At 48.4% G+C, this 26,088-nt stretch overlaps 1 protein-coding gene across 6 annotated transcripts in view; it reads left to right on the top strand.

Moving 5' to 3' along the window:
* SMYD4 (SET and MYND domain containing 4) overlaps window positions 1-26,088 on the top strand; it is a 128,209-nt gene that overhangs the window by 75,154 nt on the left and 26,967 nt on the right. For all 6 annotated transcript variants that reach the window (XM_069226136.1, XM_069226133.1, XM_069226134.1 and 3 more), the window contains 4 exons: window positions 8,409-8,553; window positions 8,838-8,927; window positions 9,422-10,625; window positions 19,129-19,311. In XM_069226136.1, the coding sequence (XP_069082237.1) occupies window positions 8,409-8,553; window positions 8,838-8,927; window positions 9,422-10,625; window positions 19,129-19,311 (1,622 nt within the window). The remainder of the gene's footprint in view (window positions 1-8,408; window positions 8,554-8,837; window positions 8,928-9,421; window positions 10,626-19,128; window positions 19,312-26,088) is intronic.

The raw sequence follows: 26,088 nt of genomic DNA, 5'->3' as shown, positions 1-26,088 counted from the left end.
AGACAGAGCCAGCAAGCAAACGCAAGCTTCCCAGCAGAAAATAGACCAATTTACCACGCAGGCGGCTCCCCGGACCGGAGGTGACGCCGCATCCTCCGACCAGACCGCAGAAGGGGTCAGCACCATCCTACTTGCGATTCAAACCTCACAGCGCGCAGTGGAATCCAAAATTGGACAGGTGAGGGAAGAGATGGGCCTTGTGAGGCAAGACCTTAGAAATGCGGTGGGCCGCATCACAGAGGTGGAGACCCGTGTCTCGCAAGCCAAAGATGACCTGGCGGATCTCAGAACCAAAGTGGCCCAGCTGCAGACGCGGACTGGAGAACTCCACCGTAGAGCCGAGGGTGCAGAGAATCGCTCCAGACGCAACAACTTGCGCTTCGTGGGCGTACAGGAGGGAACGGAGGATGGCAAGCCCGCCGAATTCCTAGAAACATGGATTAAATCCTGGATGCCGGAGAGCTCTCTCTCGCCGTGGTTTGCGATAGAGCGAGCACACAGGGCCTTGGCCCCGAGACCCCCACCGGGGGGCCCTCGAAGACCCATGATTGCACGCTTCTTCAACTTTAAAGATCGAGATGCCGTCCTCAGAGAAGCCAGACGGACCCCCAACCTCCTTTGGGACAACCAGAGAATCTTGGTCTTCCCGGACTACACCCGTGAGGTCCAAACTAAACGCCGCTCATATGAACAAGTGAAGCAGAAGCTAAGAGCGATGCAGCTCACATACATGCTCCTCTTCCCGGCGCGCCTGAAGGTAATCCTAGCGGGCAAGGCGCACTTCTTTGAGTCACCCGAACAGGCATGGGACTGGCTGACTGAGGAGGGTTTGGGAAACCGAAGGGGCCCAACCGACCCGCCAAGGAATTCAGGTGAGACACAACCGATTGCCCGGATGAACGCAAGAAGGGGTCGGAAGCGAACCCGGTCCAGGCGGGGTAGGCCTGGAAGCCCCAGCCACCAAGCAGAAGAGGAACCCCTTCTCAACCGAAACCCCCTGCCAGGGGGAGACCCGACTGACTGCCCAAGAGACCGAGCTAAGGGAGAAGACAAAATGGAGGATCGTTTGAGCCAGTCCCCTGAACTTGGCTGATGGTACCCCCGCGCGTACCGAGCTCCGGCTCACCTGGACCTACCGGGAGCTTCGGATACCGCTCCACATTAATAAGACAAGGTGACACGAGTGTTCCAAGCTTGTTGTACACCACAGAGACTTTACCAAAGGTGAGGGTTTCTCACTAACTAATTGCAACCGATCCGACACACAGGAGGGGTCCACCACTCCACTCAATGACAGTCTACACGACTGTATTGCCCCAGTTGGGCTCTTGGGCGACAGATGCTTCAAGGGTAGAAGTATGGGGTGGGGGGAGGTTGGGATGTTTAAAGCTCACGTTAGGGCTTAGCGTAGTGGTTAGGATAAGTTGCTGTAACAATACCGACACCTATTGTATAAATCCTCCTCTGTCAATATGCCCATTTCTGGTTACCAGGTCAAGTCCTCTAATCCCCACCACACAGATATGGCACAAACTGATCCCCCACTGACACAGATCCTATCCTGGAATGTTAACGGCCTTTTAGATAGGATCAAAAGATCTGCAGTGTTTAGCACGCTGCGCAGATACGCCCCTAAGTTGGTCCTTCTGCAGGAGACCCACCTACTTGGAACCAAATGCCCCTTCCTAGCGCGGGGGATTTTGACAAGGTTTTCCATGCAGGTTTCACTAGAGGTTCCAGGGGGGTGGCCATCCTACTTCATCGCTCACTTCCAATAGTAATCACCTCCACCACGTCAGACCCACAGGGTAGGTTCGTAACGGTGACTGGTACACTACACGGATCGACAATTAACTTTGTGTGTACATACGACCCCCCAGTTGGTTTTGACAACTTCATGTTAACACTACGCCAAATGCTCACTGACCTCCCACAGGGGCTCACGCTCATAGGGGGAGATTTTAACTCTGTGTTAGACCCCAATTTAGACGTTTCTGGTCCCGTCTCCTCTGTAAGAGCTGGGAGAGCATCCAGTCTAAACGGTTGGGCTACTAAAATGGGACTCTGTGAGGTATGGAGGACATGGCACCCTAGGGCAAGACAATACACCCACACCTCGGCGGCTCACCACTCTCAGGCAAGAATTGACATGGTGTTCATGCCCGCACTGGACATCTCTAGAGTCACTGGCGCAGAGATATTGGCCCGAGGGGTCTCAGATCACTCCCCAATATGTATCCGAATGGGGAGCGCAACCTCCAATCAGCGCCCTACGTGGAGCATGAATGCATGGTATTTGCAGGACGAGGATTATACCTCCGAAATAAGGGAGCACCTTACCCAATATTTCGATCACAACGTGGGCTCAGTTCAGTCTCCGGGCACGATCTGGGCGGCATGTAAAGCCACTCTTAGAGGCTACGCGAAGCACCGCGTTCGTGCCCGAGAGAGAGCTCGGGACCAGCGTGTAACAGCCCTCGAGATAAGGGCCCTCGCTCTGGAACGATCTATGACCACTGCCGCGTCGGCTTCAGTGCTGAGACGCCTAACGGCAACTAGGGAAGAAATAAAGCAGACGGTAATTGAGGCCGCAAAACACGCTTGGAGGGCGTCGGCAGCCCGTGTCTATGGATGGGGTGATAAAAACGGCAAACTCCTTCATTGGCTGGCCTCGAGCCCCTTGGCCAACAGAGTTGTCCCCGAGGTAGTGGATGAGACAGGCTTGGTTGAGAGAACCCCCAGTGGAATTGCGAGGAGCTTTGCCTCCTATTACGCTAAATTATATGCGGTGCGTCATCGCCCGCTAGCTGAAAGGGAGTCCCCGCTCTTGAACGATATTACTCTCCCTAGTATCTCGCATACAACCAGGATGAGCCTGGATGAAGCCATAAACCTGGCCGAAATTACAACGGCCATAGCTGCCCTGGCATCGGGTAAAACACCCGGACCGGACGGCTTTCCGGCTGAACTCTATAAAAGATGCGGAGATATCCTAGCCCCCCACCTACTTAGCATGTTTGATGAAGCAGAGAAGACTGGCCGCTTCCCCACTGGGATAGACCAAGCCACAATAGTGGTGATCCCAAAGTCACAGCCGCCTTCACCCAATAGATCGGCCTACAGACCAATCTCCCTGCTAAATGCGGAGATCAAAGTGCTATCAACAGTACTTGCCACAAGACTGAAAGCGGTGCTTCCTACACTGATACACCCAGATCAGTGCGGCTTCATGCCCTCCCGCAGCACGAGACACTGCATAAGGAGACTGCATGTCGCGCTGGCTCAACGCGGCACCCTGACTGGATCCCCCCTTGCTCTCCTCCTGATAGACTTTGAAAAAGCCTTCGATACGGTGGACTGGTCGTATTTAGAGCAAGTCCTTATAAAAAATGGCTTTGGACCCAGGTTTCGCAGCCTTGTTAAACTACTTTACTCCAACCCAACCGCCCGTATTCAGATAAACAGTGTGGCCTCCGATCCATTCCCTATCCGTCGCGGGACACGACAAGGATGCTCTAGCAATCGAACCGTTGGCCACAATGGTGAGAATGGACCCACTGGTGACGGGCTGGACATGGCCAGAAATCCCGGAAGACCGTATAGCATTGTACGCTGACGACGTTCTCCTCTACCTCTCCAACCCAGCGAGGAGTGGCCCCCGTGTCTTGGAACTCCTGGAACTCTTCTCACAAGCTTCGGGTCTAACCCTAAATCCTAGTAAATCCTTGCTGATCCCCCTACACCCCTCTAGAGACTGCATAAACTGGCAGGAAAACATCCCAATCCGTAGTAACAGTTTTAAATATCTAGGAGTCCATATAGCGCTGCTCCCCAAACTAACGTGGGAGCTTAATATCACACCACTTCTTAAAAAGACCAAAAAAGATCTTCAACGCTGGCGAGATTTACCACTCAACATACTGGGAAGAATCGCATTGTATAAGATGATGATACTCCCTAGATTTTTATACCAACTACAGAACTTCCCGCACCTAATCCCCCGGAAATGGTTTAAAGATGTCGAATCGACTACGCGTCAATACCTATGGTACGGCTCCCGAACCAAACTATCCCTTGTCACATGTCAAAGGGACATATGTGAAGGAGGCCTAGGGATGTCCAACATTTATTATTACTATCTAGCCATGCGCATACAGGTGATTAATGACAGGTTATCGGGGGGCTGGACGGACCCCACATATAGACTAGAGCTCCAAGCACTGAGCTACAATGGGGTTTTTGACGCGCTATATGGGGGAACGATACCACAAACTATCCCTGAAGTCACTGGGATGGTGTTGACGGGGTGGCGAGCGGCACAGAAGACCATGGGGTGGTGGCCCCGACTAACGCAACAAACACCTCTCTGGCAGGGGAGATGGCAGAGGGAGGTTTCCACGCTGGCGGGATTCCGGAAGTGGGACATTATAGGGATATCCACGCTGGGGGATGTCTGGGGAGACTCGCAAATCCAAACTTTTGAGGAACTTCAGAGGTCACATACTCTAAATAAGACCCAATTCCACAAGTACCTTCAACTCAGGCACGCCCTATAAGTACACCTACAACCGGGGGATAGCATCCCAGAACACAGCCCTCTCGAAGCAAAGGTAATGATGGGACTCATAAATAAAGGAGGGATCTCCCAGATATATCGAGTCATCCTAACGAACACCTCTCCCCCCCTTGAGATGCTTCGCCGGAAATGGGAGGGTTGGGTGGGCCCCTTGGAAGATTGGAGAGACGCGCTGGCAGCACCCCGGACACTGGCCATATCTACACGATTTCAAGCGCTACAAACCCTCTACTTACACACAGCCTACCTTACTCCTAAAAGGCTCCATCAAGCTAACCTCCGCCCCACAGATGAGTGCCCCCGCTGCCTTCAGACAGGCGGACTTCTTCCATATGATCTGGGCCTGTCCAGTTATAGAGTCATACTGGGGGATAGTCCTGGGAGAGATCTCCGAAACCCTACAGTCTGAGATAGAGGCATCCCCGATCCTGATTTTGTTGGGGGCCATGGATGGCATGGGGCTGGGCAGAGGGAATCGCACTTTCCTGGGGAGAGCCTGTTTGGTGGCGAAGAGGGACATCATGTCAGAATGGAAGGCAGCAAAAGCTCCGACCCTCGCCAAATGGAGACGAGGAATGGACTGGTGCGCAAGATGTGAAAAGCTGATATATGAAGTGAGGGGTTGCCCAGACAAATACAACAAAATATGGGGGAACTGGGACAGCCAACTAGACAGTTGAATAACTTATTAGAGTAAAACCCACAGAGACTCCCTGGACAAACCGTTTAACCCTTGGGGAGGGGACGTAGCTGGCTGCAAACCCCGCTTAGTGATAACGGAGGGACCAGACCCACAAAGGGTGGTGTGATGACGAAGTGGAACCCTAACAAATAAAGTGGCAGCGAAGACTGCAGACCCCGCACTCGAGCGATGGGACAAGACCCAGACTATAACTCACATCCTAGACCAAAAGGAACTGGACAGGGCCACTAAGATTATTAAAGTCATTTAGACCACTAAGAGGAACACTTAATATGCAGAAGATGCTATATCTTAAAGATCGTGTCGATTTGTCGGTAACTGTTGATATCTTTTTTCTTTGTTTCCTTAGTTTTTATTGTTGTAACGTGTTTGCACTGTTCCATTCAGATAAAAATCTTAATTAAAAAAATAAAAAAATAAAAAAAAGTAAAGGTTAGATTAGGAGGTTAGTAAAACACTTACAAGTCTCAGTCCTGGGGCATAGGCAGCCCACCGTTGGGGGTTCAAGGCAACCCCAAGGTTACCACATCTGCAGCTCAGGGCCGGTCAGGTGCAGAGGTCAAAGAGGTGCCCAAAACACATAGGCGCCTATGGAGAACAGGGGTGCTCCGGTTCCAGACTGCCAGCAGGTAAGTACCTGCGTCCTCGGGGGCAGACCAGGGGGGTTTTGTAGAGCACTGGGAGGGACATGAGAAGGCACACAAAGTACACCCTCAGCAGCACAGGGGCGGCCGGGTGCAGTGAGTAAAGCAGGCGTCTGGTTTTGTATAGGTTTCAATGGAGGGACCCGGGGGTCACTCTAGCAGTGCAGGCAGGCACAGGGGGGCTTCTCGGAACAGCCACCACCTGGGCTAGGCAGAGGGTCGCCTGGAGGGTCACTCCTGCGTTGAAGTTCGGTTCCTTCAGGTCCTGGGGTCTGCGGGTGCAGTGTTGGTTCCAGGCGTCGGGTCCCTTGTTACAGGCAGTCGCGTTCAGGGGGAGCCTCTGGATTCTCTCTGCAGGCGTCGCTGTGGGGCCTCAGGGGGGTCGTCTCTGGTTACTCACGGGCTCGCAGTCGCCGGGGAGTCCTCCCTGAGGTGTTGGTTTTCTGCAAGTCGAGCCGGGAGCGTCGGGTGCAGAGTGTAGAGTCTCACACTTTTGGCAGGAAACGTGAAGTCCTCGTAAGTTGCTTCTTTGTTGCAAAGAAGTTGCAGGTTTTGAACAGGGCCGTTGTTCACTGGAGTTTCTTGGTCCTGTAGTCCAGGGCAGTCTCTGAGGCTTCAGAGGTCGCTGGTCCCTGTCAGATGCGTCGCTGGAGCAGGTTTTCGAAGTTGGAGACAGGCCGGTAGGGCTGGGGCCAAATCAGTTGTTGTCTTCCTCCTTCTCTGCAGGCTTGTAGGTCAGCAGTCCTTCTTCTTTCTTCAGGTTGCAGGAATCTGATTTCCTGGGATCTGGGGAGCCCCTAAATACTGAATTTAGGGGGGTGTTTAGGTCTGGGAGGGCAGCAGCCAATGGCTACTGTCCTTGAGGGTGGCTACACCCTCTTTGTGCCTCCTCCCTGTGGGGGTGGTGGGGCACATCCCTAATCCTATTGGGGGAATCCTCCAAACTCAAGATGGAGGATTTCTCAAGGCAGGGGTCACCTCAGCTCAGGATACCTTAGGGGCTGTCCTGACTGGTGGGTGACTCCTCCTTGTTTTTCTCATTATCTCCTCCAGCCTTGCCGCCAAAAGTGGGGGCAGTGGCCGGAGGGGCGGGCATCTCCACTAGCTGGGATGCCCTGGTGCGCTGTAACAAAAGGGGTGAGCCTTTGAGGCTCACCGCCTGGTGTTACAGTTCCTGCAGGGGGAGGTGAGAAGCACCTCCACCCAGTACAGGGTTTGTTCCTGGCCACAGAGTGACAAACGCACTCTCCCCATGTGGCCAGCAACATGTCTGGTGTGTGGCAGGCTGGCAGGAACTGGTCAGCCTACACTAGAAGTCGGGTAGGAATTCAGGGGGCATCTCTAAGATGCCCTCTGGGTGTATTTTACAATAAATTGCACACTGGCATCAGTGTGCATTTATTGTGCTGAGAAGTTTGATACCAAACTTCCCAGATTTCAGTGTAGCCATTATGGAACTGTGGAGTTCGTGTTTGATAAACTCCCAGACCATATACTCTTATGGCTACCCTGCACTTACAATGTCTAAGGTTTTGCTTAGACACTGTAGGGACATAGTGCTCATGCACATATGCCCTCACCTGTGGTATAGTGCACCCTGCCTTAGGGCTGTAAGGCCTGCTAGAGGGGTGACTTACCTATTCCACAGGCAGTGTGAGGTTGGCATGGCACTCTGAGGGGAGTGCCATGTCAACTTAGTCATTTTCTCCCCACCAGCACACACAAGCTGTGAAGCAGTGTGCATGTGCTGAGTGAGGGGTCACTAGGGTGGAATAAGACATGCTGCAGCCCTTAGAGACCTTCCCTGGGATCACGGCCCTTGGTACCAGGGGTACCAGTTACAAGGGTCTTACCTGAGTGCCAGGGCTGTACCAATTGTGGAGACAAAGGTACAATTTTAGGGAGAGAACAATGGTGCTGGGGCCTGGTTAGCAGGGTCCCAGCACACTTTCAATCATAACTTAGCATCAGCAAAGGCAAAAAGTTAGGGGGTAACCATGCCAAGGAGGCATTTCCTTACAGTACCCAAAGCCATCCTCCTAAACATGTGCCTGCTGCAATTAAATTCGTGAACACGGAATACTAAGGCAGGTAATCCTGAAGCCATCTCGGGCCTCTTCAATCCATTTAAAGCCACTCCCTGCCCCTTCAGCTCACTCTTGCAGCTTTCTGCTTTCTCCCATTGTGACGCTTTTTCGTTTTTCTCTTCGTCCGTCTTTCCCATATGTGTCGTTTGCTCACAGTAAATGCCTGTTGCCGAAGACTAAGCGCCAGCCCTCAAAAATAACTGCTGGTGCTTAGCACCGGAAACAACAAGCACAAATTAAGCACTGGTCCAGGCAGCGATGTGTGGCTGCAGCAAAAGTTGTACCTTCGCACATGTATTTCTTTATGAGCCGTACTAAACGTGTTTTTTCTCGTACATGAAAAAGGTTCTCTGTATTTGCTTTGACTGTTGTTTTTCCCTTTGATTTATGTACTGCAGCACAGAAGACGAGAATGTCCTACGCATGCTGGGTGTGGAATATTCTGTCTCGAAGGATCCGTGTGCAGCAACAATCTACAAAGAAGAAGGAAACAAGAAATTTCAGAGGAAGGAGTACGATTGTGCTGCCGCCTTGTACTCCAAGGTGATAATGCGTAGAAATGTGCACTGTCCCAAGCTTATTTTTGACCTGTTTTTTCTGCATCATTTCCATCTTTTCTACCTTTCTAGGTAATGTGTTGGGTTCTTCTGACTTCTTACCTATTCATTTTAAAGAGACTATTAAGGACGCACTGGTAAATAGGGCGATAATGGCTCTATCAAAATGTTTTTAAAAGGCTATTACTGCTGTAGTTCTAGAGCAGTAGTTATCAAACTTTTTAATGCCATTCTTGTGTCTTGTGATTTTTACCCTTGTGATTTTTACAGGCTGCATCCCATGCAGTGTACGGTGATGAAGAACTTGCAGTGTGTTATGCTAATCGATCAGCAGCTCTCTTCTACATGGGACACTTTGAAGTGAGTATCCCGCCTTAATCTTTTTATTACTGACTGGAACAGATCAATCACTTCCATCCCCAAGCCTCCCTGCGCCTGTGTTCTGCTCTACTGAAGCCGACCAAAGCTGCTTGCAAAAGCAACTCTCTCTTACCTTCATCTGTGAGGTCAACTACAGAAACCTATTTGTGATAGATAAAACCATCAGTGCCATCCAGTATGCTCATTGCCTGCCAGCTTTTTATCGATTCTGGAGTGAGGGGCTCTGCACCATAAACTTACAAGTCTAGCAAACGTTTAGCAACTCTTGCTGTTCAGGCCCACTCTGTATTCCTACCTCTAATTGTTGCTGCAGCAAATTGTCCTTGAGTAGTTCTGTTGCATTTTGGATCATTGTCTTTCATTATTGGAGGAAAAGAATGAGTAGATTAACAAGTGAATCGGTCAATGAAGTTTACACCACTGAAAAAATAGCTTCCACCCCTTTTTTGATTGTTAATGTTTCCCTATCTTAGGTTTGTCTGGAAGATATCGAGAGAGCACTGGAGAGCGGCTATCCCAAGAGGCTGCAGCATAAGGTGCTGATGAGGAAAGCTGACTGTTTGCTGCACCTGGGTAGATGTCAAGAGGCCATCGAAGTTATCCGCAGTATGGAAGAACTAGTTGAAAGCAGCAGTCTCGCAAGCAACACCAAAGAGTCACTGCTGAGCAGCATTGTGAATCTCAAATCCAAAGTGAGTGGAAATCAGAACAACTCGGAGTCCAGTATTTCAACGTGCCTGAAAACACAAAAAGATACCGTTCTCCCTGGGGAGGTATTGAGAAATGACCTTGAAGACCTTCGCATCTGGGATGAGAATGCCAACATTTCCAAGGCATCGGCAGCACTGAGTGCTCGCGTTAGCCCCGATAGAGGACGCCACCTAGTGGCTGTGCGGAACATTGACCCAGGAGAGATGCTGGTGAAGGAAGAGGCTTTTGTTAGTCTTCTCGTTCCAGAAGGGCTTCGGCGCCACATGGGTGGAGATGTGGATCGGGTGAAGTCCGTGGTCACAAATGCAGACCTCCATTGTCATCTGTGCTTGGACCGGGCTCAAGCGACGGTGCCCTGTCGGGGCTGCAGCTACGCAAGGTATTGCAGTCAGCAGTGTATGGAGCGTGCCTGGGGCAGTTACCACTGGTTAGAGTGTTCCATAGGAAGTAGCCTCCTCGCCCTGGGGGTCTTCTGCCATCTAGCCCTGAGGACAGTACTAGTGGCAGGGTTTGGCAATGTAACCCAACTAGTGAAAAAACATTACCTAGTCCTAGAGGAGCAGACTAAAAACAAGCTACATCTACCCCCACCACAAGTTTGTTCAGGAGCAGAAACTGGGAAGAGTATGGAGGCGCCGGCCTTGATTGAAGGCTCCGGTGACGATGGGCGGTACCATAGCTCCTATCGATCTGTTTTCAGCCTTGTGACTCACGGCGCGCGCCAGAGCCCTGAGCGCAGGTTCCTGTGTGCGCTCAGTGCAACCGCCATCTGCAGGATGCTGAGTGCAGCTGATGTGCTGTCTCTTGTATCAGGCCAGAGGGACTTGGAGGACCGATCAAAGATGAAAACAGATGTCAACGGAGAGATGCAGGATACAAACATTTTGGGAGTTGCGATGCTCCACCACATGCTGCAGTTGCAGTGTAATGCCCTGGCAGTCACCAGAATCCAGGAGCACAGAGCAGGTCAGTATTGGGGAAGGACAGATATTAGTGCAAAGGAGTTTGGTATATCACTTATGCACGGTTTCAAACTATATGGCTTCCGTTATAATCCCAGCACTTTTTATGAGTTAAGGCAAAGTCTGTGGTTTCTCAGCTCTTTTCATTTCAAGAGCTGTTTTTATTTAGCAGTGGCTAAACGTAGGGTTTATCTGTTTCAGAGCTACCAAATCCGTTCCTAGATGAATCAATTTTATCATCAGAGTGAAAACACATTGCTGAAAAAAACTGAAAATCATAATCCTGTAATAGTTTATGTATTCTGTATTTATAATCTCCGTGTTCAGTGCGCGTTTGTATGATAACAGCCTCTCCAAACAGCAGGCGAAAACCGCAGATATCAAATGATGCAGAAGGGCAATTGAATATTCCTTTGATTAGAGCTTTTGTTGTTATTTTATTCTCACTCTTTGAAAATATTATCACTAGTGCCACAGCCTCATTGAAAACCACTTGACTTCACTGCACCATTTAATTTCTCTAGCAAGATATTGGCATAACGTTTACCTTCACAGTAACGTTCAGAAATGTCCTTAATCCTCAAACCAGGCAAGCATCTCTTTCGAGTGAATAGCGCTGACAAATATCCATACATTCCTGACTGAATTGCTAGGTCTTTATTAGTATTCACCTACGCTACCAGATACCATAACAATACATGCACAATCAATTTCGTGATATTGTCCTTTCGTCAGGAGCATACCTGTTTTGTTGCCCTTTAAAAGAAATCAAACTATTCCTTAACTGTACATTCTAGCAACCCATGAACATAAGCAAATACTATAACTGATCCCCTCTGGCGAGAAAATGAGGTCCAAAGTATGTCCATGTGTCTGCTTCGGCCCGCAAAAACTTGCTGCTGGCCTAAGTCTGCTGATGAATGCACTAGGTCCATAGTGTTCAGTGCAACCTCGCTCCCCGCCCTAACATTAAAATTGCCCAGTATGAAAAATGTTGAGTGTGATAGGACTAAAGGAGAAATAAAATCTGTGAAAGATTGCACAAAAGTTAAAAATGGTCCGGGGAGATGGTAACACAGAGTCCCTGAGGAGTTAGCAGATGCCCCCATCAGCGAGAAGACCAAAACCGAGTAGGTGAATTTACTGCATTTTTAGCCTACAGCTTCCTCAGCTTCCTCTTTGCTTCTTGGACATGCCATTTGTTTTCTGCAGGGCCAGGGGTGAAGAAGAATTTCAGCACCCTGGGTGCTGTGACATTTTGGTTCCTCTTTTTACCCACAACAGTGGGGCCATATTTGATGCTTGTACTGTAAGGTAACCATATTTTCTAAACCAAAAATCGGGGCAGCTACAGACATAGAAGCAGGCCTAAATGTTGGCACTGATCATGGGCACAGAAGTGTTACAATATGTCCCGCACCAGCACGGTTCTAGACTGCCACATCCCTTAGGTCTATAAAAAGACCCACAAATCACAAAAGCCAAAAAAGACCCTTGTTTCAGGGGTTCCCTGCTTTTTTCCATTTCAAAATGTTTTGACAATCCAGCGAAAGGAACTAGATCTCAAGGTGTCTGACGTAGGGTGACCAGGTGTCCCGGATTTGCCGGGACTGCCCCAGTTTTCCCCAGCTGTCTTGGCAGATTTCAGAAAATTTAGCTCATGTCCCAGTTTTTAGAGAGAGTCGCCTGAAAACGAAGGAAGTTTTTTTTTTTTTTTTTTTTTCTTTTTACAAAGTAGAGATGTTATCCAGTTGTTATCAGAAAGCATTTTAAGTAACAGGCATTATACTCACTTAAACCCCTTGGGTGGCCAGGACGAAACGGTTACATCCTCGGATGCACTGCTCGGGTGTGGAGGACGTAACTGTTACGTCGTGGTATGGGACCTCGGGGGAAGCACTAGCTGAGGGCCTCGCATCCCCCTCCCATGGGCAGGGATGGAAGGGGAATCACTTAGGCCTATTTTTCGTAGGCCAGTCTGCCCTAAGGGGGGCAGAAACCACTAGACACCAGGGATTTTAATTGTTTTTACAGATGAGGAGCGACCCCTTAGGCAAGGGTCGCTCCCATGGTGGGGAGGGGGGCAAATTTATTGTAGGCCATTTTTGCCTCTTTTGGGGGCAGATCTGCCTATTTCTATTAGGCTCATCTGCCCCCACGGGGGGCAGATACCACTTATGCACTAGGGATTGGTGTGTGTGTGTTTTGTTTGGGGGGGCGCCCCTTGGGCTAGGGTCGCTCCCCATGGAGGGAACATTGCTGTTGGCCATTTCTGCTTCCCTTGGGGGCAGATCAGCCTATTTTTGTAAGGTCCAGCTGCCCCCATTTAGTGGGGGGGGGGGGGCAGAAATCCCACCAGAGACCAGGGAAGCTTTTTTTTCTTCAAAAAAAGAGGGTGGTGGTATGGCCATACCCCCTCCCCAAATAAATGGGGACAAAGTTGTTCTGCTTACCTGTGGGCAGATTGGGCAATTACCACTGATACACTCCCCAGGGGGGCAGAAAGCCTACTAGATGCCAGGGAATTAAAAAAAAATAGTGGGGTGGTGGCTACCAACCAGTATGGGCATGGTTATGCCCCCACCCCAACTGAAGGGGGTAACATTCTTACAGTTCTCCCCCGCACACTAAAAGATCTTATCCCAGTGGCAAGGAAGAGGACATTTGATATTTTGGGTTTTGGTTTTACATTTGGGCCATGAGAGCTTCTCTAACTCTCAAAATCATCCCACTTGAAATAGCGAGGGCTGCACTTTTTGGACTTTGGGACGCTGCCATGTAGAAAAATCTATGAGACCTAGACACATCTGAAAACTAAACATCTAGGTGAATCCAGGGTGGTGTGCTTCACATGCACCCGCACCATTTTCATATCCACAGTTCTCTGAAAGCTTCCAACTTTGCTTGAAATCACACATTTTTCCCACATTTTTGTGATGGAACCTTCTTGAATCTGCAGGAATCCACAAAATTCCTCCCACCCAGCATTGTCGCATCTATACCGATATAAATTCTGCCCCACTTGTCAGCCTAAAAACGTTTTTTTTTTAAACTGCCCTTTTGGACCTGCTTTGATTCCCCCTCATTTTCGACATGTTTTTGGCTCTTCTCTGTCACAGGCACTTGGCCCACCTACACAAGTGAGGTATCATTTTATCGGGAGACTGAGGGGAACGTTGGGTGGTGGGAAATGTGTGTCAGTGCAGTGATCCCACACAGAAATGTGGTAAAAATGTGATTTTATAGCTAATTTGAGGTTTGCTAAGGATTCTGGGTAAGAAAACACTGGTGAATCCACGCAAGTCACATCTCCCTTGACTCCCTCAGGTGTCTAGATTTCAGAAATGTCTGGGTTTGGTAGGTTTCCCTAGATGGCTGCTGAGTCCAGGACCAGAAACGCAGGTCTAAATCCCCCTCCCCTTTAGAAAAAACAGGTAGTTTTGTATTTGATCATTTAGATGTGTCCACGTAGTGTTTTGGGGCATTTCCTGTCACAGGCACTAGGCCTACCCACACAAGTGAGGTACCATTTTTATCGGGACACCTGGGGGAATGCTGGGTGGAAGAAGATTTGTGGCTCCTCTCAGATTCCAGAACTTTCTATCACCAAAGTGTAAGGAAAAAGTGTTTGTTTTTTTAACTAATTTTGAGGTTTGCAAAGGATTTTGGGTAACAGAACCTGGTGAGAGCCCCACAAGTCACCCCACCTTGGATTCCCCTAGGTATCTAGTTTAAAAAAATGCACAGGTTTGGTAGGTTTCCCTAGGTGCCAGCTGAGCTAGAGGCCAAAATCCCAGCTAGGCACTTTGCAAAAAAACAGGTCTGTTTTAGTTGGGAAAATGTGATGTGTCCATGTTGTGTTTTGGGGGATTTCCTGTCATTGGACACTAGGCTTACCCACACAAGTGAGGTACCATTTTTATCGGGAGACTTGGGGGAATGCTGGGTGGAAGGAAATGTTTGGCTCCTCTCAGATTCCAGAACTTTCTGTCACCGAAATGTGAGGAAAAAGTGTTTTTTGCCAACATTTTGAGGTTTGCAAAGGATTCTGGGTGATAGAACCTGGTGAGAGCCCCACAAGTCACCCCATTCTGAATTCCCCTAGGTGCCTAGTTTTTAAAAATGTATAGGTTTGCTAGGTTTCCCTAGGTGCCGGCTGAGCTAAAGGCCAATATCCACAGCTAGGCACTTTCCAAAAAACACATCAGATTTCAATGTAAAAATGTGATGTGTCCATGTTGCGTTTTCTGTCGCAGGCATTAGGCCTACCCACGCAAGTGAGGTACTATTTTTATCTGGAGACTTGAGGGAGCACAGAATAGAAGAACAAGTGTTATTGCCCCTTGTCTTTCTTTACATTTTCCTTCCAAATGTAAGACAGTGTGTAAAAAACACGACTATTTGAGAAATGCCCTGTAATTCACATGCTAGTATGGGGACGCTGGAATTCAGAAATGTGTAAATAACCACTGCTTCTCAACACCTTATCTTGTGCCCGTTTTGGAAATACAAAGGTTTCCTTGATACCTATTTTTCAGTCTTTATATTTCAGAAAATGAATTGCTGTATACCCGGTTTACAATAAAAACCCATTGCAAGGTGCAGCTCCTTTATTGGCCCTGGGACCTAGGGGTTTTGATGAACCTACAAGCCATAAATATCCCCACAACCAGAAGAGTCCAGCAGACGTAACAGTATATTGCTTTTGAAAATCTGACATCGCAGGAAAAAGTTACAGAGTAAAACATGGAAAGAAATGGCTGTTTTTTCCACTTCAATTTCAATATTTTTTCATTTCAGCTGTTATTTTCTGTAGGAAAACCTTGTAGAATCTACACAAACGCCCCTTGCTGAATTTTGTCTACTTTTCAGAAATGTTTAGCTGTCCAGGATCCAGTATTGGTTTCCCGCCCATTTCTGTCTTTAACTGGAAGGAGGCTGAAAGCATAAAAAATAGTAAAAAAGGTGTATGTCCCAGTAAAATGCCAAAATTGTGTTGAAAAGTGTGGTTTTCTGATTCAAGTCTGCTTGTTCCCGAAAGCTCGTCAGATGGTGATTTTAGCACCGCAAACCCTTTGTTGATGCAATTTTCAGGGAAAATACCACAAGCCTTCTTCTGTAGCCCTTTTTTCCCATTAAAAAAAAAACCTACATTTTTGACGTATTTTGGCTAATTTCTTGGTCTCCTCCAGGGGAGCCCAAAAACTTTGGGTACCTCTAGAATCCCTAGGATGCTGAAAAAAAAGGATGCAAATTTGGCGTGGGTAGCTTATGTGGACAAAAAGTTTTGAGGGCCTAAGTGAAAACTGCCACACATAGCCCAAAAAAGTCCTGGCACATGAGGGAGAAAAGGCCTGGCAGCGAAAGAGTTAAAAAGTAAATTTTAATTATGTTTTCAGTGCCTCTTCTATAATTCTGTGCTGATGAGCGCTGTCATTCTGCGCGCTCAGTTGAAGTAAAGTTGTAGTCCTTCTATTTTTGTGAAAAGTCCTGGTATTTGGCTTTAAAATTCAGGGCACCCTATCCTGACATCACAGGGGTGCAACTCATTCAGTCTGGTTTCCTTTACATTCTCGACATGTAGTCCTATATTTTAGTGATAAAACACGATTACAGGTACCAGAGAGCAAATGAAAAAAAGAAAACTGGAGTTATTGTTATTTTACACAAGGAATTTAAAAATTAAATAATTTCAGGGTGGCTCATCCTTGGGTGGGTCTGTAGACCAGTAAACATACATTGGACTTGAAGAAGTCAGATATGAATTCCAAAATGCCATCCTTTTAAGTAGAGTTCAACTTTGTAGCTTTTGTTTTGTTAAAGGAAGGGGGAAACTGAAAGGGCCAGGTGGCTGCCAGTCACCTCCGGTCACGTGGGCCTGCTCACACACTGCAGGCTCTGAAGCTCAAGGCGCCTCTCGTTCTGCTCTGTCTTTGCTGGCACTGATCGTATGACCCCTGTTTTCCGTGTTACTGATTTCCTTCTACTTGCATTCAAGGCAGGGGCCCGGTGCTTGTCTCTGCGCCCTGGGGCCAGCCTGACAACATTCACTGGATGGCTGTGGTGTTGTCGCCTATTCATGATGTCCGCGGACATCTAATCGTTATTTTCTGCCATAATCATAAGCAATCTGAACTAAATAACTGCATTACCGGTTCCTCCTGCGAAGGTTAAAAGTTTCCTCAAGTAGAAATAATATTTACTTTTAAGTCTACTGCATTGCCTGCACAACTTGTTTGATGTAAGTATTAACATAATCAATACTAATATGTTTAAAATATTCATAAACTTTTTAAAAATGTTTGTAGCTAGAAGCTGATTGTTAGTTCAGGATGGAGCATCTTCAAACGTGCAGTCATTTCTTTGCATTTAAAATGCCCTAACCTGAACTAGCAATCCACTTCTGACTAAAAACTATTTTGAATTGCTTACAATGTTCCCGAAAATCACACACATCTGTACACTTACACAGCCCTGTTCAAGGCGCTCAGTGATTTCTGCCTTATACACCTGCAGACTCTGCAAAAGGCCCCCCAATCACATCTTTACATGCGCCTACACTTCGTTTTTTGGAAAAAGCGTCATACTTCCGCTGTTCAGTTGAAATACTTCAACTGTAGGCAGTATATGCTCTGCCAAAACGAGCACCTGGTTTTCTAGCTTTTATGCACTCACGGTATTTGTTGCATTTTGAGACAAAGACCCTCTGTGGCCCCCATCTTCGTCCACACCAAGCTTGAGTACTTCCCCGCATGTGTCAGGGACCACTGTCAATCCAGTTACAGCGTCTATCCCACCATTTAAATCCACAGCTGCAGGGGAAGAAGACGTGCCCAGTTCATACAGTGTGTAAAGGTTGGTCCAATATTGTTTAAGTACAAATTGTAAAATTATCTTGAAGGTCCTGGGCTTCCAGTTGTGATTCAGTGGGTTTCACAGAAGTGGAAAGGTTACGAACCTCTGTTCTACAGCAAGGATATTCCAGGCAAAAGAAATCAGTTTTGTAGCACTTGTATTTAAAAAATGTATGAAGTGGGTGCCGGGAATGCCACAGTACCAAAATGGACAGCCTACTCATAGCACATATATTTCTCACAAAGCTGTCATCAGTTTCAGATACCACTACCAAACAGACTTTAACGTACCACTGTCCCGTTGCGTGTGTTGAGGTTCTAACCATGTATATACACCCCTTTTGTGACTGCTCTTCTCCATATGTAAGCAAATGTTTATTTCTAGCATGAAACCGTTCACTTGCAGTGCTTTGATGTTTTAAAGCGTCTCACCCCCCCCCCCCCCCCAAAAACTATGCAGCCTCTTACATTCCTCTCTTTCCATCTACCTTTGACTCAGCCCTCGCCCCATACAGCTGAGTTTTCATGCAAGGGACTGTCCCAGATAAGTGTGGCACAAAGCAGCAAGCGTAGGTGGGATAAATTATGCTCTAAAAAAAGTTCTCTGGTAAATATATAGATTGACTCGCTGCGTTCATTTGAAGATTCGTCAACCATCTTCACATCATTAAGAGGAGTGATGTGATAGTATAGACTCTTCATTTCTCTTGGAGGTGTTTTGAGCAGAATCTACCCTGGCTTAGATTTTTAAAGCTAGGTGTGTAGAAGGAATCTCTTCTTGGTTCCTGATATTCATCATTGCACCATGTAGTTGCTGGGGTCCGGAAACATGATTATTTCCGAATTAACACAAGCCCACAGTACTCCAGTATGTGGTCACCAGTGTAGGAGGGCAGTTTTTTTTTTTGCAGGTGTTTTTTTTTTTTTTTTTTTTTCTCTCTCTCTCTCTCTCTCTCTCCCTCTCCCTCTCCCCCTTTACCTTTCCCTTTCCCTTTCCTATGCTCTCTCCCCCCCCCCCCCAAACTGCTAGATGCTGGTTTTTGATTCTCACAGTGCAGGCGCCAGTGTTCTTTCCCCTAAAACCGAAATACTCAATTGTGCACAATTGCAACACACTTTAGCACCTCTGCTCTGTATGTCCCTAGTAAATGGGGGCATGAGTACTAAAGAGGGTCCCTAAGGGCTATAGCATGTATTATTCTTTCCTGGATTCTTTCCTCCTCCACCCCTCCATTACTCCAGGCAATCTAACTAACAAACTCTCATATCCGCGGCTCAAATTAACTCATAATATTACTAAAACTGTACTCCTATTTCCCTATACTAATCCGTCACTAATTCTTGTTGGGTTTCGGAGTAGCGTGCTACTCGCCGAAAAGCGCTTCAACGCCTCGTCAGGGGTAGTAAGCGCTATATAAATACTATTACAATACAATACAATATGTATATATGGCACATGCCGTATATGTGTGTGTGTGTGAGATGTAAATCCCTGCTGTACAGCCCTTTCGTCATCATTCTGCCCTGCCACATTCAAAGTACAACCATTGTCTGGCATTTTTGGATGTGGGTCTAATCTACTATTTGTTTTATGGGCTCTTTATCTTACTTTATGTGTCAGTCCCCCTTATATTGAGTCTTCTCTGTCTCCAGGTGAGAGCGCATCCACAGTGGAGAGTCAAGAGCAGGTGCGCCTGGCCACTGCACTGTTCCCAGTGACCAGTCTGTTGAACCATTCCTGTGACCCCAACACCAGCATTTCCTTCAGAGGGAGGTCTGCAATAATCCGAGCAGCACAGCCAATCAGGAGTGGGGAGGAGGTGACCCTTTGCTACGGTAAGTCCAAAGCTTGACACAGAGGGCGAACAGAGAATACATGAGCATTGGGCATTGTCATCTAAGACTGGAGTCTGACTTTTAACTCTGGTTATTTAGAAAAATGTACTCCAATGTATTCGACATCTGATGTATCTGTGACATGTGGATGCCAGTTTCGGTGTGGAGGGATTTGTTTCCAGGATAAGGGAGCTGCTAGTTTCTCAAGGTTTATGCCACTGCCAGTTCCTCCCAGCAAAAAGAAACTCTGCTACCTTTCAGTGTAAGGAAGGATGCTGGTTTGTCCCAGTTTATGCTGGTACCTGTTGCAGAGAGTGAATGAGTGAGAGGCGCTCAGCATCCTTAAAGCATAGGGATCTGCCTCTTATTCTCAGCTCATTGAGCTACCAGTTCTAATGTGTGGGTGGCTTTGTTTTCTCCAGAGTAAGGTAGCTTCATGCCCCTGATGACATGGAGTCATATTCCAGCTCTCTCCCTTTTGTACCAGACTGCGGTTTCATCTCTTTGGATAAAGTTGACATCCCCTCCATCAAGCTCTTTAAAGTTGCCTTTCCTTTTCTGGATTATAATAACTACGTGTTTTGTTGAAGGAGCAAAGATAAAAAGATAGAGGAGGTGTAGGAAAATGGCTCCCTGTTGCAGTTACCCCCCACTTTTTGCTTGATATTGATGCTGACTTGACTGAGAAATGTGCTGGGACCCTGCTAACCAGGCCCCAGCACCATTGTTCTTTCACTTAAAATGTACCATTGTTTCCACAATTGGCACACCCATGGCACACAGATAAGTCCCTTATAAAAGGTACCAGTGGTACCAAGGGCCCTGTGACCAGGGAAGGTCTCTAAGGGCTGCAGCATGTGTTGTGCCACCCTTAAGGACCCCTCACCTAACACATGCACACTGCCATTGCAGATTGTGTGTGTTGGTGGGGAGAAAAAGGCAAAATTGGCATGGCATCCCCCTCAGAGTGCCATGCACACAAAATACTGCCTGTGGCATAGGCAAGTCACCCCTCTAGCAGGCCTTACAGCCCTAAGGCAGGGTGCACTATACCACAGGTGAGGACATAGCTGCATGAGCAATATGCCCCTACAGTGTCTAAGTCTATTCTTACACATTGTAAGTACAGTGTGGCCATATTAAGTATATGGTCTGAGAGTTTGTCAATAACAAACTCCACAGTTCCATAATGGCTATACTGAGTACTGGGAAGTTTGATATCAAACCTCTCAGAATAATAAACCCACACTGATGCCAGTGTTGTATTTATTAAACAATGCACACAGAGGGCATCTTAGAGACGCCCCCTGTATTTTACCCAATCCTTTAGTGCAGGACTGACTGGTCTGTGCCAGCCTGCTGCTGAGAGACGAGTTTCTGACCCCATGGGGCCTTTGTGCCCTCTGAGGCCAGAAACAAAGCCTGCTCTGGGTGGAGGTGCTTCACACCTCCCCCCTGCAGGAACTGTAACACCTAGCGGTAAGCCTCAAAGGCTTAGGTTTCGTGTTACAATGCCCCAGGACACTCTAGCTATTGGAGGTGCCTGCCCCCCTGGACACAGGCCCCACTTTTGGCGGCAAGTCCAGGGGAGATAATGAGAAAAATAAGGAGGAGTCACCCACCAGTCAGGACAGCCCCTAAGGTGTCCTGAGCTGAGGTGACCCCTGCCTTTAGAAATCGTCCATCTTGGTTTTGGAGGATTCCCCCAATAGGAATAGAGATGTGCCCGCCTGCCCTCCCTAGCAGGACTTTAAAAAATTTAGAAAAATAGTTCAAATTGCAAAAATCTGTTTCTAATTACAATTTTTGGAATTTAGTCGTGTGATCAGGTATTGGCTGAGTAGTCCAGCAAATGCAAAGTCTTAGACTCCACCGCTGATCCACCAATGTAGGAAGTTGGCTCTGTATATACTATTTCAAAGTAAGAAATAGTGTGCACAGAGTCCAAGGGTTCCCCTCAGAGGTAAGATAGTGGCAAAATTAGATAATTCTAACACTATATTTTGTGGTAGTGTGGTCGAGCAGTAGGCTTATCAGAGGGTAGTGTTAAGCATTTGTTGTACACACACAGGCAATAAATGAGGAACACACACTCAAAGACTTACTCCAGGCCAATTGGTTTTTGTATAGAAAAATATCTTTTCTTAATTTAGTTTTAGAACCACAAGTTTAAGATTTGAAGTAAATTAATAAAATGCAAGGTACTCCTCACAGGTAAGTTAGGAACTTTAAATTAGAGCAATAACATACAGTTTTTGTTAAAATGGCAATAATCTATTTTAAAAATAGACAGTGAAAAAATCAACAGTTCCTAGGGGAGGTAAGTATTGGTTAGATTGTGAGGTAAGTAAGACACTTACAAGTCTCAGTTCCTGGGCATAGGCAGCCTACCGTTAGGGGTTCAAGGCAACCCCAAAGTTACCACACCAGCAGCTCAGGGCCAGTGGCTACGCCCTCCTTGTGCCTCTGTCCTCAATGGGGCCTACTCACCCCAGTCGGATTTTGACCCTTTTTCCTATGGGTACGAATTCGGTGAATAATTGGAGGGGTCCCTGGACCCTTATGAATACCATGATGACCCATCTTTGGACTGGGCACAGGAATTGGGTGAGGCCAGTGGACTGGACACTTCTCCAGATGCTGGCATGCTGTCTTCTCCTACCGTGGCTACGGCGGAGGAAGTGACTTATGCAATGGTGGTCAGTAGGGCGACTGAGGTCCTTGGCCTTGAGCTACCTACTGTAGAGGTCAGGTTCAATCTACTGACGGAGGTGCTTCAACCAGGGGCTTCCACATCTGAGCCTCTTTTACCATTCATTGAAGCCCTCACCAATTTCCTTTTGGGTACTTGGTCCAAACCCAGCACAGGGGCTCCTGTGAATAGGACTATTGCACCCCACCATCGGCCCGCCCCAAACGACCCTAAGTTCCTGTCCCAACACCCCACGCCTGAGAGTCTTGTCATCCAGGCTTCCTCTTCCTCAGGCGCATTCCCTTCCACACCTACGGATAGGGAATCAAAAAGGCTGGAACAATTTGGGAAGATGTTTTCTTCCTCCAGTCTCGCGCTGCGGTCCATGAAAACCACATGCCCTTTGGGCCGCTATACCCACTCTCTGTGGGATATGGTTGCGCAAGTTCTGCCGCAGATACCGGAGGAGGCCCATGCTATTGTCTCCCAAGCTGTCAACGATGTGAGAGATGCAGCAAAGTTCACGATCCGATGTGGGCTGGACACGACTGACTCTTTGGACAGATCGGTTGCTATGACAGTGGCCTTGAGATGTAACGCCTGGTTGCGTACTCTGTTTTTTCGGGGGATGTCTAACAGTCTCTTATGGACATGCTTTTTGATGGCTCCCGTCTCTTTCGAGACAAAGCAGACTCAGCCTTGGAGAGATGCTAGGATTCCCGGGCTATGGCCCGTTCCCTTGGTCTTTCCGCTGCCCCTCACCCCCAGCAGTCTGCTTTTCGCCCCTTTTGTGGCCACAAAAGGGGCTCCCTGTTGCATCCCCCACCTAGCCAACGTGCCACCCATGCTGTTCAGCCTCTGCGCGGTCAGGGATGCGGAATCCCACGTGGGTGTGGGACAGGTAACCAGAGGTCTGCCCAGTCCACCCCCCTGCAGCCACCAAACCCTCCTAGTCCGACCCCTCAGTCCGATCCAGTTGGCGGCAGGATTCGCGATCACCTGCCCCACTGGGAATCCATCACTATGGACAGGTGGGTTTTGCAGATAGTTTGAAAGGGCTATTCCCTCCTTTTTGAATCTGCCTCACTGGCTGTAGGAAGTTGGCTCTGTATATACTATTTCAAAGTAAGAAACTGTGTGCACAGAGTCCAAGGGTTCCCCTTAGAGGTAAGATAGTGGCAAAAGTAGATAATTCTAATGCTCTATTTTGTGGTAGTGTGGTCGAGCAGTAGGCTTATCAGAGGGTAGTGTTAAGCATTTGTCGTACACACACAGGCAATAAATGAGGAACACACACTCAAAGACTTACTCCAGGCCAATAGGTTTTTATATTGAAAAATATTTTTTCTTAGTTTATTTTAAGAACCACAAGTTCCAGATTTAGAGTTAATACTTTAAATGTAATGTACTTCACTTAGATACTTTAGGAACTTTGAATGGAAACAATATCATGTACAGTCTTTGTAAAAATGGCAATAAGCTATTTTCAAAGTTGACAGTGCAAAAATTAACAGTTCCTGGGGGAGGTAAGTAAAGGTTAGATTAGGAGGTAAGTAAAACACTTACAAGTCTCAGTCCTGGGGCATAGGCAGCCCACCGTTGGGGGTTCAAGGCAACCCCAAAGTTACCACACCAGCAGCTCAGGGCAGGTCAGGTGCAGAGGTCAAAGAGGTGCCCAAAACACATAGGCGCCTATGGAGAACAGGGGTGCTCCGGTTCCAGTCTGCCAGCAGGTAAGTACCTGCGTCCTCGGGGGGCAGACCAGGGGGGTTTTGTAGAGCACTGGGGGGGGAAACAAGTAGGCACACAAAACACACCCTCAGTGGCACAGGGGCGGCTGGGTGCAGTGGGCAAAGCAGGCGTCCGGGGGTCACTCTAGCGATACAGGCAGGCACCGGGGGGGCTTCTCGGGACAGCCACCCCCTGTGCAAGGCAGAGGGTCGCATGGGGGTCACTCCTGCGTCGAAGTTCGGTTCCTTCAGGTCCTGGGGGCTGCGGGTGCAGTGTTGGTTCCAGGCGTCAGGTCCCTTGTTACAGGCAGTCGCGTTCAGGGGGAGCCTCTGGATTCTCTCTGCAGGCGTCGCTTTGGGGGCTCAGGGGGGTCGTCTCTGGTTACTCACGGGCTCGCAGTCACCGGGGAGTCCTCCCTGAAGTGTTGATTTTCTGCAGGTCGTGCCGGGGGCGTCTGGTGCAGAGTGCCTTCCGGTGGGAAACGTGAAGTCCTTGGAAGTTACTTCTTTGTTGCAAAGAAGTAGCTGGTTTTGAACAGGGCCGCTGTTCACAGGAGTTTCTTGGTCCTGTAGCCCAGGGCAGTCCTTTGTGGCTTCAGAGGTCACTGGTCCCTGTCGGATGCGTCGCTGGAGCAGGTTTTCGAAGTTGTAGACAGGCCAGTAGGGCTGGGGCCAAATCAGTTGTCGTCTTACTCCTTCTCTGCAGGCTTGTGGGTCAGCAGTCCTTCTTCGTTCTTCAGGTTGCAGGAATCTGATTTCCTGGGATCTGGGGAGCCCCTAAATACTGAATTTAAGGGTGTGTTTAGGTCTGGGAGGGCAGTAGCCAATGGCTACTGTCCTTGAGGGTGGCTACACCCTCTTTGTGCCTCCTCCCTGTGGGGAGGGGGGCGCATCCCTAATCCTATTGGGGGAATCCTCCAAATTCAAGATGGAGGATTTCTCAAGGCAGTGGTCACCTCAGCTCAGGACACCTTAGGGGCTGTCCTGACTGGGGGAGTGACTCCTCCTTGTTTTTCTCATTATCTCTTCCAGCCTTGCCGCCAAAAGTGGGGGCAGTGGCCGGAGGGGCGGGCATCTCCAGTAGCTGGGATGCTCTGTGGCGCTGTAACAAAGGGGGTGAGCCTTTGAGGGTCACCGCTAGGTGTTACAGTTCCTGCAGGGGGAGGTGAGAAGCAACTCCACCCAGTACAGGCTTTGTTCCTGGCCACAGAGTAACAAAGGCACTCTCCCCATGTGGCCAGCAACATGTCTGATGTGTGGCAGGCTGGCAGGAACTGGTCAGCCTACACTAGAAGTCGGGTATGTATTCAGGGGGCATCTCTAAGATGCCCTCTGGGTGTATTTTACAATAAAGTGCACACTGGCATCAGTGTGCATTTATTGTGCTGAGAAGTTTGATACCAAACTTCCCAGATTTCAGTGTAGCCATTATGGAACTGTGGAGTTCGTGTTTGACAAACTCCCAGACCATATGCTCTTATGGCTACCCTGCACTTACAATGTCTAAGGTTTTGCTTAGACATTGTAGGGACATAGTGCTCATGCACATATGTCCTCACCTGTGGTATAGTGCACCCTGCCTTAGGGCTGTAAGGCCTGCTAGAGGGGTGACTTACCTATACCAGAGGCAGTGTGAGGTTGGCATGGCACTCTTAGTGGAGCGCCATGTCGACTTAGTCATTTTCTCCCCACCAGTACACACAAGCTGTGAGGCAGTGTGCATGTGCTGAGTGAGGGGTCCCTAGGGTGGCATAAGACATGGTGCAGCCCTTAGAGACCTTCCCTGGCATCAGGTCCCTTGGTACCAAGGGTACCAGTGACAAGGGACTTACCTAAGTGCCACGGTTGTGCCAGTTGTGGAGACAAAGGTACAGTTTAGGGAAAGAACACTGGTGCTGGGGCCTGGTTAGCAGGGTCCCAGCACACTTTCAAATCATAACTTAGCATCAGTAGAGGCAAAAAGTCAGGGAGTAACCATGCCGAGGAGGCATTTCCTTACACTGGCCATGCCTCCATCACTCAGCCAACTTCCAGAGCATCATTTGGCACTTCTCCGCCAGGAAGTCACGGTTGTCTTGGCCAAGGGAGCTGGAGAGACGGTCCTTGTGCCAGAGGTAAGTTGTGGTTGTTATTCCTGCTGCTTTCTGTTGCCAAAAAAGGACAAGGGCTTATGTCCTATCCTAGAACTTCGGGACCTCAACTACTTCCTCAAAAAGGAGAAATTCAAAATGCTCACCCTGCCTCAGGTTCTGTCTGCCTTAGAACCAGGAGACTGGATGGTAGAGTTGGACTTGCAGGACGCTTATTTCCACATCCTTATCCTGCCTGCCCACAGACGGTACCTGCGATTCATGG

This window comes from Pleurodeles waltl, chromosome 3_1 (assembly GCF_031143425.1).
Source record: "Pleurodeles waltl isolate 20211129_DDA chromosome 3_1, aPleWal1.hap1.20221129, whole genome shotgun sequence".
NCBI classification, from domain to species: Eukaryota; Metazoa; Chordata; class Amphibia; order Caudata; family Salamandridae; genus Pleurodeles; species Pleurodeles waltl.
Note: the sequence above shows the minus strand (reverse complement) of the source record. Positions and strands in the feature narration are given on the sequence as shown.